This window comes from Aethalodelphis obliquidens, unplaced genomic scaffold (genome assembly GCF_003676395.1).
Source record: "Aethalodelphis obliquidens isolate GAN/ISIS:26980383/991018 unplaced genomic scaffold, ASM367639v1 scaffold52, whole genome shotgun sequence".
Classification (NCBI taxonomy): domain Eukaryota; kingdom Metazoa; phylum Chordata; class Mammalia; order Artiodactyla; family Delphinidae; genus Aethalodelphis; species Aethalodelphis obliquidens.
In genome coordinates this window covers 2,641,553-2,653,611 of record NW_020837996.1, presented here as the reverse complement: position 1 = coordinate 2,653,611, position 12,059 = coordinate 2,641,553, and the positions used below count along the sequence as shown (strand labels likewise).

General features: G+C 43.2%; 1 protein-coding gene across 2 annotated transcripts in view; it reads left to right on the top strand.

The window, feature by feature from the left end:
• The first annotated feature begins 153 nt into the window (after positions 1–153).
• Positions 154–12,059, top strand: part of ATP6V0E1 (ATPase H+ transporting V0 subunit e1) — a 35,073-nt gene continuing 23,167 nt past the window's right edge. Inside the window, exons 1-2 of one of the 2 annotated variants that reach the window (XM_027084283.1) lie at positions 154–347; positions 5,297–5,344. In XM_027084283.1, the coding sequence (XP_026940084.1) occupies positions 244–347; positions 5,297–5,344 (152 nt within the window). In that variant the 5' untranslated portion in view covers positions 154–243. The remainder of the gene's footprint in view (positions 348–5,296; positions 5,345–12,059) is intronic. The other variant, XM_027084282.1, reaches the window with a different exon arrangement.

Genomic DNA, 12,059 nt, shown 5'->3' with positions numbered 1-12,059 from the left:
ACTTACCCCTACCTCTGGGGCTCTGGGGTGACTGATGTCCCTCCAAGGAGCAGGACCCCAAGACCGGCCGGGGGAGGGCGGGGCTCTGTCTCCCAGTCCCCGGCGGGGCGGAGTCCGGCGCGAGGTCACGTGGGGTGCGGGAGGCGGGTCTTTGCGCGCGCAGGTCACGCGGCCGGTGTTGACACTTCCGGGTGGGACAACAGTGAGGCGGCGGGGCAGGGGCTGGCACCTCCCGCAGCAGCCATGGCGTATACGGGCCTCACCGTGCCTCTCATCGTGATGAGCGTGTTCTGGGGCTTCGTCGGCTTCCTGGTGCCCTGGTTCATCCCTAAGGGTCCCAACCGGGGGTAAGTGCGCCAGGCCTGCCTGGGGAGGGACGCGCGGTGAGGACCCGCAGAGCCGGGCGGGGGAGGGGGCGATTCCGCACCGGTCGGAGACCTTGCCCGGGTGATCCTGTCCTCCAGTCAGGCCCCGACCCCCGTGCAGCCCCTCGACTTCCTTATCGCAGCAGCCTCAGTGTCTCCGGGCCTGAACGTGAGGAGGGTGACTTCCGGCGGACCCTCCTTGGGAAGGAGTTGTAGGGGAATTTTTTCTCATCACGTCTCTGTGTGGGGAGGGTGCAGTCGGAAATGGGTTTATAAAGACTCAAGGAGAAGTTGGGGTTCGTCCCTAGACGTCTGTCGCCCCTTTAGCCCTGCCGTCCACCCAAATGAGGCCTCGTTTGCCTAAACTTTAAAGGAACGGATCAAATAAATAAAACAGAAATTGATCTCTCTGCCTCACAGACTGTCGCAGTTGCAGAGGACAAGCTTGTGCAGCAGCGTTGAGCCCAGGCCTTGCATCTAGTGGGCGCCAGGATCTAGCTGGGGCTTGATCTAGAGCGAGATTAATTATCAAAGAGTCGGAGGTATTGTTTAGAAACCCCTGCGTCATACCTTTCCAAGGGCTCTGCAGCCCTTGTATGTGAGTGTAACAAGCTCTTAGAATGATTGGTTAAGAAAGACTTTTTTCCCCCAGACTTCTTTGTTAAAGCTTTATCTGTTTTGTAAGTAAACTTTTTTTTTTATTGTAGTATGAAACAGAGTCTTATCTTCAGAGGGGCTTTGGAACACCCTCTTTCTGGTTCCTCTTTGCCTTTTAGTCATTTTTTTCTCAGCGGCAAGATCATGTGGGGTGACACTTAGACTGAAGTCACAGATTTGGGGGAACACCATCTCTTGTTTTATTCTTTGAAACGAATTGGTGGCTTCACAGTGCTCTGCATGCAGAGTAGACATTCAGGAAAGAGTTATTGAGTGGATAAGTCTATTGCCTTTATTAAAGGAAAGAAAATGCTATTACTTCCTTAATGTTTTGTGACCTGAACCCCTTTTGCTCTCTGGAATAAACTGTGTTAGACCTGTTACTTCCATCGAGCTTACAAGTAAATCATAATTTGTTTAAAAAGGAAAAATGGTGGATGAATTTCTGTCATTTCACTGTATTAGGTTCCTCTTCCCACCCCACCACTAACATCAGTTATATAGCGTCATCTTTCCAGCCTGTAATAGATGATTTAGAGTGTCAGAATTCTGGGGTTATTAAAACAATTTGTATTAACCAAATTTAATTCCTTGGGCTTGTTTCTCCTACTGGAATTAGAGAACAACATAGTACTCCTTTGTTGTGTTTCTGTCTTCAGCTGTTTCATTACCCACTGTCTGCCTTTCCAGCCTTCATACTCAGAAAGCATTTATTAATGTTCTGGTAGTGTTGACCACTCCTTTCTTGAAGACCCCCATTTGGGGCCCACCATGCCCAGCCTTGAGTCTTGATGCCACTGGTGTTACCCGGGGTAATGAAACGCCTCCAGTGGTCCATGGGCTACTCAGTTTCTAGCCCTAGTGTCACTATTCAGGTTTGACCTGCTAGTGATATGTTATCTGGATCTAATTCATAGCCTCCACCTCAGTCCTTGTATTTCCTGCTCTTGGCAGGATTGAGCAGGTCTTAAAACACTAGGTGTCTCCTAGGAGTTACTGTATTACACTTTGAGAAACACTGCTCCCGGCTGGATGATCCCTATGACCTTGGATAGTTTAGTTAACTTTTCCATGTTCCTGTTTCCTCATTGTAAAATGGAAATATTAGTACTGAATTAGTATTAGTTCCCCTTTACCTTCTGAAAAGACTGCAAGTGATTTATTTTTTTTAAATACACGAAGGAGCTGAATTGATTCAAGGACAATGGTGAATTTTTAACGCGGGAGAGCATTTCTGATTTGAAGGATTAAAAACATCTTCATTAAGGAGCTAAGTAAAGGTGCTGTGTCAGAAGGGAAGAAAGGAGACTTTGCTGTTAAATCCTCTTCTCTGAGACCCCTGCACATCAGAATGCAGAAACCTGGGTGATTAGGAGGTTTTCTGGACCTCATGAAGCTGGGGGAAAAAGGGAGCAAAAGGGGAAAAACTCTTCTGAATCTATGTATAACCTAAAACAAGCCTCTTACTCTCATCTTTTCTACAACTGAAAAAGGGCTGGATAAAATGAAGTCTGTACCTGGAGTACTGGTTCCTGACCATTCCTATTTTTCATGATTTCCCATTCTCCTCTTTAGGAATCCACAGATTCTCTGAAAGCTTCAGATTTTTTCACAGTGGCTCCCTTAGCAGTAGTTGTGGGGGAGGGAATGGGGACAGAGCGCAGGGATTAGTGTTACAGTTCAGTCAGCTCCAATTTTTTCAGACATAACATTTTTGAACATTCAGAAAAATAGAGTAGTACAGGTGTTGTATAACACCACCTAGATTCAATAATGCTGACATATTCATATTTGCTTTATATTTGCTTTGTCTATGAATCCAGGTGTGCATACATACATACGTAATTTTGCTGAATCATTTGAAGGTAAATTGTAGTTATCATGACACTTCACCCCTAAACTCTTCAGCAGGCAATAACTTGGAAGAAGCACATTAGGAACTGATATTTTAATGAAGCACATTAGGAACTGATATCTTAATTAAAAAAATTTTTTTTCTTTTCTTTTTGGCTGCGTTGTGCCGTGCGGCTTGCGGGATCTTAGTTCCCTGACCAGGGATCGAACCCGCACAGTGAAAGCGTGGAGTCCTAGCCACTGGACCACCAGGGAATTCCCATGAGGGAGCGTTTGATATCGAACTATTAATCAAGTAGTACAAAGGGGCCTCAGCTGTTTACGATCTCTGAGTTGGTCTTTTGGGGAAGGGAAAGACTGAGGGAGGGATTCCAGGTTGGGGCAGGGGAATGGAAGAAGAGGAGCAGAAGCTTGGGGTGGAGAATAATAAACATGATGTGCAACCCCCAATACCTATTTATATGTACTATAAGGTACGTGTTTTGAAGAATGTGCCTTCAGGATATATCCAGAGTCTGACCAGTTCTCACTACAGGCCCTGCTACCAGAGTGGTCCATTGGTGCAATTCCCCACTAACTGGTTTTTCTGCTTTTCCTTTTGCTTTCTCTTCCCTAGTCTATTTCCACCCTGCAGAGAGATCCTATCAGAATTTGGGTCAGATTTTGTCAGTCCTCTCCTCAAATCCCTCCAAAATAGCTTCCCTTTTCCTTTCAGAGGCTACCAGATACCTCTGACCTCACTTCCTACCAGGCTGTCCTTGCTCAGCTCAGCCACACTGGCCTCTGTCCTCTTTGAATGCCTGATACCCTCTCACCAGGAACCTTTGCTTTGCTAAACTTCAGGGGTTTTCATCCCTTTTGTTCACTCCTCTCTCCCCAGAGCCTGGTGCATACAAGTCACTCTGAATCTGTTGAATGGACAAGCCAGTGTATTAACCACAGAAAATATATGCACACACACAGAATTTCTAAAGGATGAGTTAAACATAATATATATAGGAGTTCAGATATTTGCCCCCTGCCTTCTAGGAGATAGTCTTTCTTACTCTATGGGGTGTGGAGACCCCCTCTTTGGAAGTCACGCTTGTGAATGATGGGGGGGCATTGAAAGGTGATAAGCTGTAGAGTGATGTAATGAAAGGAATATTTTAGAAAGATTAACCCAAGGTGATCGTAGGAATGAATGAAAGATTGTATGGATAGAATGAAAGGGAAGGAAGAAAGTTTTGAATCTGCCAGCAGTTAGCCAGGCAGACCTGATAAATTTTGATTTTAACGATGGGAATAGAAAGGAAAAAAATCCGCATAAGGAGAGCTGCTTCAAAGGACTAATCCACAGCATTTGGTGACTGAAGGTGCAGGGGAGGTATGAGTGAAAAGATGACAGATTGGAGGGGTGGGTCAGATGGGTGGAAATGGCAGAGCTTTTCTGGAGTAGGAGATTTAAATTTGGAAAGAGAAATGGGAAAAGAATATCATGAATTCAATTTTTTAAACGTTGAAATTCAGCTGATCAGAGATCCAGGTTTAACTATTTTTCAGACAGGAATGGAGATGGGGAGAGGTCAAGGCTAGAAAGTCATATTTTGGTAACACGGAAGAGCTAAATCGGACTCCACATTGGATCTGTTTCTTTGACTCTAACCTTTGCTTTTCATTGCTTTTGTTATTATAATCATACATAATGGCCTGCCTCAGGGAACCCTGTCCCTCTGCTAGCCCTGCTCACCTGTGAATGGCTGCAAAAAAGAAGAAACTAACACATCCCCTCACCGAGGCTGGTCATTCCAGATGTTTTGCAAGACTGATGGCCCTTTTACTTTACTTCCTCACCGCCTCTCCCTCTCTGTTCTGCCTTCTTACCTTACTTCCTCACCGCCTCTCCCTCTCTGATTCTATAAAAGAAACTGGCATCCAGACCCAGAGAAGATGGTTTTTCGGAGACACCGGTCTGCCATCTTCTCGGGCTGCCGGCTTTCCCAATAAAGTCGTATCCCTTGCCTCAACACCTTGTCTCCGATTCATTGGCCTGTCGTGCGGTGAGCAGAGCGAGCTTGGACTCAGTAACATTTTTAGCAGTATAGTGTCATTTCATATACCAAATAGGGCAGTTACTTGGATGTCAAAGCTATTACCAGTACAGCCTTTTGTGTTCAGTTTCAGATGGGTTTGGATCAGACCCCTAAACTGTGGCATCAGTACACATTCCCTTAAATACAAATGTTAATGACTTCCGTAGAATTCTGCTGTGTGCACCCCAGGGCACCGTGCTGTCTCTGGTGTTTGAACAGATTCAGATGTATTTTCCTGGTTGTGCAATCCTTGCCAGGTTTGATCACCTGGGAAGGGAACTTAAACCTCCTGCAAAGTCTGCATAGTTTGCTAGTTATCTAATGCTTGCACTTTTTTTTTTTCTCCAGAGTTATCATCACCATGTTGGTGACCTGTTCCGTTTGCTGCTATCTCTTGTAAGTAGTTTTTTCCTAAAACAATAAGCAGTTATTCCTGGTATTTATCATACGTGTGAATAAAAGTTAAATAAGTGGAGCATGATTGTCATGAAACTTTACATTTTTGTTTCACTGGGGCTTGTTCCTGGTGTAACATCTAGAAATAGTATCCTAAGGTTGAAAAGAACACTTTTCCTATGTTCAGTATATATACCTAAGAACTGTACAGATGCTCAGTTCTTCTGGCAATACAAGTGTAATTTATTTGGCACAAATTTCAATCATACAATTAGCCAGAAATTGTCATCGTACTGCTTTATATTTTACTACTGTGAAGTATTTGAGCCTACTCATTTCGCTTAAATATCTCACTATGAAGCCAATAAAGCCATTCTTTATTATGTATTTATTTATTTTTGTCTGCGTTGGGCCTTCATTGCTGTGCGTGGGCTTTCTCTAGTTGTGGCGAGTTGGGGCTTCTCTTGTTGCAGAGCACGGGCTCTAGGCGCGTGGGCTTCCGTAGTTGTGGTACATGGGCTCAGTAGTTGTGGCTCATGGGCTGTAGAGCGCAGGCTCAGTAGTTGTGGTGCACGGGCTTAGTTGCTCTGCGGCATGTGGGATCTTCCTGGACCAGGGCTCGAACCCACGTCCCCTGCATTGGCAGGCGGATTCTTAACCACTGCACCACCAGGGAAGTCCTGCCATTCTTTATTATAACTTTTGTTTTATCTCATGAATAGAAGTTGAGCTAGAATTGTGATTGAGTAGAGTAAGGGTAATTTTTTTAAACAATTCATTATATACACTGTATCAAAGTATGATAATAATTGGCATCCGTTCGAATAGATTATATAAACTTGAATGAAAGCTTTAGGATATGTGAGGTAATTTCTCAACATATATTTTTGGAATACTGTTAAAAATGGCAAAACTGCATTTGAACTATTATTATTTTTTATTTTTTTGAGGTACACGGGCCTCTCACTGTTGTGGCCTCTCCCGTTGCGGAGCACAGGCTCTGGACGCACAGGCTCGGCAGCCATGGCTCACGGGCCCAGCCGCTCCGCGGCATGTGGGATCTTCCCGGACCGGTGCATGAACCCGTGTCCCCTGCATTGGCAGGCGGACTCCCAACCACTGAGCCACCAGGGAAGCCCTATTTTTTTTTTTAATTAATTAATTTTTGGCTGCATTGGGTCTTCATTACTGCACGGGCTTTCTCTAGTTGTGGTGAATGGGGACTTCTCTTGTTGCAGAGCACGGGCTCTAGGTGTGCAGGCTTCAGTAGTTGTGGCTCATGGGCTCTAGAGTGCGGGCTCAATAGTTGTGGCTCGCGGGCTCTAGAGCACAGGCTCAGTAGTTGTGGCGCACAGGCTTAGTTGCTCCGTGGCATGTGGGATCTTCCTGGACCAGGGCTCAAACCCGTGTCCCCTGCATTGGCAGGTGGATTCTTAACCACTGTGCTACCAAGGAAGTCCCAGTTGAACTATTCTTTCTTTTTTTTTTTAATTGAGATATATTTCACATACCATAGAATTTATCCTTTTAGGGATTGCTTGTTAAGAGTTTAGAACCAGCAATTCTCTTTTCTTAAAGAGAACTTGCTAGCTTCCTGAGACTTCCTTATATGGAAAGTATTGGTGATGGCCAACTCTTGCTTAGTGCCCACATGTGGTAGGAAGCAGCATTCTGATCCTGTGATGAAAGACTGTGGCTCTGAATCTATGAATTTCTTGTATCCTGGGACTTTTGCACTAAGGTTTTTCAAAGAGGTTTGTGGGTATGAGCCAATTCTGGTTGTTGGCATAGATCAAAATCTGCCCGACAAAGAGTTATTACCATGAATTTTGGCTATCTGGCCATTCGGTCACTTGCTTCAGTGCAACTTAAAGTGTTTAAAGCTGAATCATATAGCACTGTAGAAGTTTGGCTAAATGATGATGATGTTGTTTGACTGCCTTGATACGAGTGCTTATGTGATGAGACTTTATGCAGTTGGCTTGTTTAGTCTTTTCGTTTTAGTTAGAAAGGTAAAAAAGAGGCCTTTTCAGGTCATAGCTCAGCCCCCAGAATGGAAGTCTGACATGTAGCGAATAGAGGGCATTCTTATCCTAGCTGTGTTTAACTCTAAAGAGTAAATGAGAAGCAGTACATGCATCATCAAGAATGCCTCGTTTAAGTAGGGGTGACTGAGTACCAGCCTATCCTACCGAATCTCCTCTAGAAATTCCAGCAAGGAAGCTCTTAATCAATCCAGGAGCCAAGGAGTGGTCCTGTAATTGAAAAAGCCTTTGTTTTCATTCCTTTGATCTCTGCTGCATGAGCAGTAAGGTTAGTGGTGGGGTCTTAAAAAAAAAAAAAAAAAAAGACAAAATTATTGAGCAGAGGAATGACTTGAGATTAAACCAAGATGAGGTTAAAATGTTTTGTGACTTTCTGGTCCTCCATCGTCTTTGAAATCTGGTTAATTTTCCTGTTATTCCCTCTTTTTTTTTAAATAAATTTATTTATTTATTTATGGCTGTGTTGGGTCTTCGTTGCTGTGTGCGGGCTTTCTGTAGTTGTGGTGAGCGGGGGCTACTCTTCGTTGCGGTGCACGGGCTTCTCATTGTCATGGCTTCTCTTGTTGCGAAGCACAGGCTCTAGGCACGTGGGCTTCAGTAGTTGTGGCACGTGGGCTCAGTAGTTGTGGCTTGCGGGCTCTAGAGCGCAGACTCAGCAGTTGTGGCGCATGGGCTTAGTTGCTCCGCGGCATGTGGGATCTTCCCGGACCAGGGCTCGAGCCCGTGTTCCTACATTGGCAGGCGGATTCTTAACCACTGCTCCACCAGGGAAGCCCCTGATACTGTCTTTAAAACAGGCAGGAGACCTGTCAGTCTCATGCCTCCTATCTTCACTTTCAAGTATAAAATAAAATAATTGGACTTGGTTGGAAGTTGTGTCACTTTGAGTATTAGTGACTTAGTTGAGGACAGTCTGTGAGCCCTTACCTCTCTTGCTGTCTAGCTTTTTTCCTTTGTCCCAATGTGCTGGTGACTGCTCTATTGACAGTGGGTCAGTACTGTCATCGTTGTATTAATAAAGTTAGTTAGTACACAGTGTTCCAACATTAAATGCTTCTGGAGGCCATTTTATGGGGAAAATGAGCTGGGTGGTGTAGACTTTATACAATTGTTTTTTTCTTTTGTTTCTTTGAAACCTGATCATATATCCTATTTAGCGAAATATCTGCCTGAAGCATACAGGTGGAATTCAGATCCCAAGTATTTTACATCCTTATTCCACAAAGGGGTGGGATTTCTGTAACAAATTTAATTTGAAATTCAAAGGACACTTCACTGTTTGGCACTAGTACATATAGTTTCTTGAAAATACCTCATTTGCAATTAAGACACCCCCAAAGAAACTAGATTTCCTAAACAAAGTCATGTTTTGCAATACATTCATAGACTTTTGAATTGCCTTCTCTTTGTGGCACTTTTTCCCTCCTTCCAGTTTGTTCTAGTTCAAGGTTAGATTCTGCCAGCCGAACCTTGTTTGAGCTCTGAATAAATCAGGATCTCTGCCAGTACAACCAGCTGGTGTTGCTAGCTCAGCAGAATAAAGTCTGAATGCTCTACCTCTGGTTTCCTCTCTAAGGCACAAGATCACTTTTGTTTCTTAAGCATACAGGCCTTTTAGTTACTATTCTATACTTTCTGTTGGTCTTTGGTTAGTTGTTAATGTCGGGTTATGTTGTAGCTTACCCAGAGTTACAAAACTCACATCCTAGGGGTAAAGTAGAAATTTAGTGTTGTATTGTGAAGGTACAATTGCTTCTTGGAAAACATGCTGTATCTTTAGCACTTGACTAATTGTAAATCTTACCAGCAGAGTGATATAGGAAAAAAAATGTTGACTAGGAGACCAGGAGACCTTGGTTCTGCTAGGCTGAATAATATTTGGCGTGATTATGTTGTAGTGTGGTTTGGTAAATTTTTAAATAAGATGCTGTGTGTGAAAACTTATAACAAAGGATAAGAAAAATATAGTATTATCAGTGATTTTTAAAAATAAATTATTTTAATTCAAAGAACTATATGTTACTTGTAAGCACAGTTTGCTTACATTGCCTTTGTAGCATTCATTTTATTGGGCCTTATTAGAGTTCATTCACTCAACTTATTTATTGTTAATAATAATATATACTAATAGTACTATAATGAACCTACTGTGTACCAGGCACTGGATATATAGCAGAAATATTCTGCCTGCCCTCTTTTTTAAATAAATTCATTTATATTTTTAATTTATTTTTGGCTGTGTTGGATCTTCGTTGCTGCGCGTGGGCTCTCTCTAGTTGTGGTGAGCAGGGGCCTACTCTTCGTTGTGGTGCACAGGCTTCTCATTGCGGTGGTTTCTCTTGTGGCAGAGCGCAGGCTCTAGGCATGCAGGCTTCAGTAGTTGCAGCACACGGGCTCAGTAGTTGTGGCTCGCGGGCTCAGTAGTTGTGGTGCACGGGCTTAGTTGCTCTGCGGCATGTGGGATCTTCCCAGACCAGAGCTCGAACCCGTCTCCCCTGCATTGGTAGGCGAATTCTTAACCACTGTGCCACCAGGGAAGTCCCCTCCCTGCCCTCTTCAGGGAGGGGAGACAGGCAGCAAAACAGAGAGCCAGTGAAGCCGCCAATCACTTCCCAAAGAGGTTTCCTCATCTACTCATTCTCCCAAACCCCTACTCTGTGGCTCCCAAACGAGTCCGCCTCACTCACTTCTCCAGCCCCCTAATGCTGCCCATCTCACAGGACCTGCACAGCTTTCAGACACTTTCCCCTACGTGTCTAGGAATTTACAGATCCACAGTTGAGCCCAACCTTGCTTTGGTCCTGCCTCTAGAGCCAGTTTAGGGACAGGACACGATTACCTCCCAGGGCCAGGGTTCTTCACTTTGGTTTCCCACCAAGTACCCACAGCTAGTCAGTTTCTAGAATGTTCTTTACTATAGCATGCTTTGTTTTGTTTTTTAAGCTTTCTGTTTTTGGACTTTTAAAATTTACTGTATGCTCTCTACAAAAGTAGAATAATGTAATGAATGAACCTTCACGTGTCCGTCATCCATGTTGAAAAATTATCAACTCATGGCCAATCTTGTTACATCCCCACACACTTTCCCTTTCCACCCCAGATTTTTTTGAAGCAAATCCCAGACATCAGTTTATCTGTAAATATTTCAATATATGTATATCTCTAAAAAGTAATCATTCTTTTTTCAAGTATAGCCCCAAACCATTATCACACAAAAAAAGTTAATTCCTTTATATCATCAAATATCATTTAAATTTCTGTAGTTGTCTCATATACTTTATTTATATATTTATTTTACAGTTTGTTTGAATGAAGATGCTCATAAAGACCCTGCATTGCGATTAGCGATGTGTCTTTCAAGTCTCTATTGGTTTCTTCTCCAAATCTCTTTTTTTCCTGGCATATTTTAATAGAAAAAAACCCAGATTGTTTGCCCCATAGTTTTCCAGAGTCTGTTCCTTATTAACTGCATACCCATGGTGTCATTTAACATAATCCTCTTTCTTCTGTATTTCCTGTAAATTGGTAGTCATACTTAGGGGCTAGATCACATTCAGGTTCAATTTTTTGTTAAGTCTGTTTTATAAATGGTGTTGATATTTTCATCAGGGGTACATCATGTCTGACTTTTCTTTGTGTTGTTGGCATCACTGATGATGTTCTATTTCTATAACTTCTTATTTATTCATTAGCTAGAATATGTCCATAAAGATTTACTTCATCAACTATTTTTGTCATTCAAATAACTGAAAAACGGTTCACAAAGAAAGGCTAGGATATATGTGTGCTCTTCTCTCTGCTTACCTGTTTCAAAATAATAAATTGTTTCCTTAGCATCTTCCAGTGGTGAGTAATGATTTTTGTTTTGTGTTAGTATCATTATGATCTGATACAATTAAACATATTTGATGTATTTCAATCCAATATAATTAGTATCCCTTTGGTGTTCAGATTGTCTCACCTTTGGCCAGTAGAAGCACCTGTATATGACCTTCTGTTAGCTGGTTGGTGGGGTCTGTCTTCACCTCCAGCTTTGAAGCTCCTTCAGACAGGAAATGTGTTTGGCGTAGGTGAAATGTCTGTCTTGTCTCTCCATAGATTGGTAATTTTTGTGTGTCTCCTGTCTTGTTTGGTGATGTCTGCTAATAAAAGGAAATGGCGGCATCAGTCCTGGAAAACAGTGGGTAATTAAAATTAAATTCGTTCCTGAGATATGAAGTCCTCCTGCCCTTCCTCCTTTCAGCTTGGAACTCAGGTGGATAGCCAGAGGAAGCCATGTTCTGTTTTAGCTAATTTGCTTGTTGCCTTCATGGGTTTTTCTGTTTGTATCTCTCATTTATAGTTGTCTGTGTATTCCACAGCTTTGTTACCCATCTTCCCCTAGAATTCAACTAGTAAGTATTTCGTAGAATACCTACTCTGTGCCAGTTCCTGGGTTTATGATAGAGAACCACGTCCCTGCCCTCCTAGAGGTGACAGTTCAGTGAAGGGAGTCAGACAAGCAGGTTAACAACAACAGTAGCAGCAAAGCTGTTCTTGATTTGTAATAGACAAAGTGAGAAGGTGCTTTAAGGAGCCAAACAGGGTGCTGTGATAGAGAACAGTGAATGGGTGGGAGGGAGGGAGGGTTTCTTGAGGGCACCCAGTTAGGCTCTCTAAAGCACCCTCTC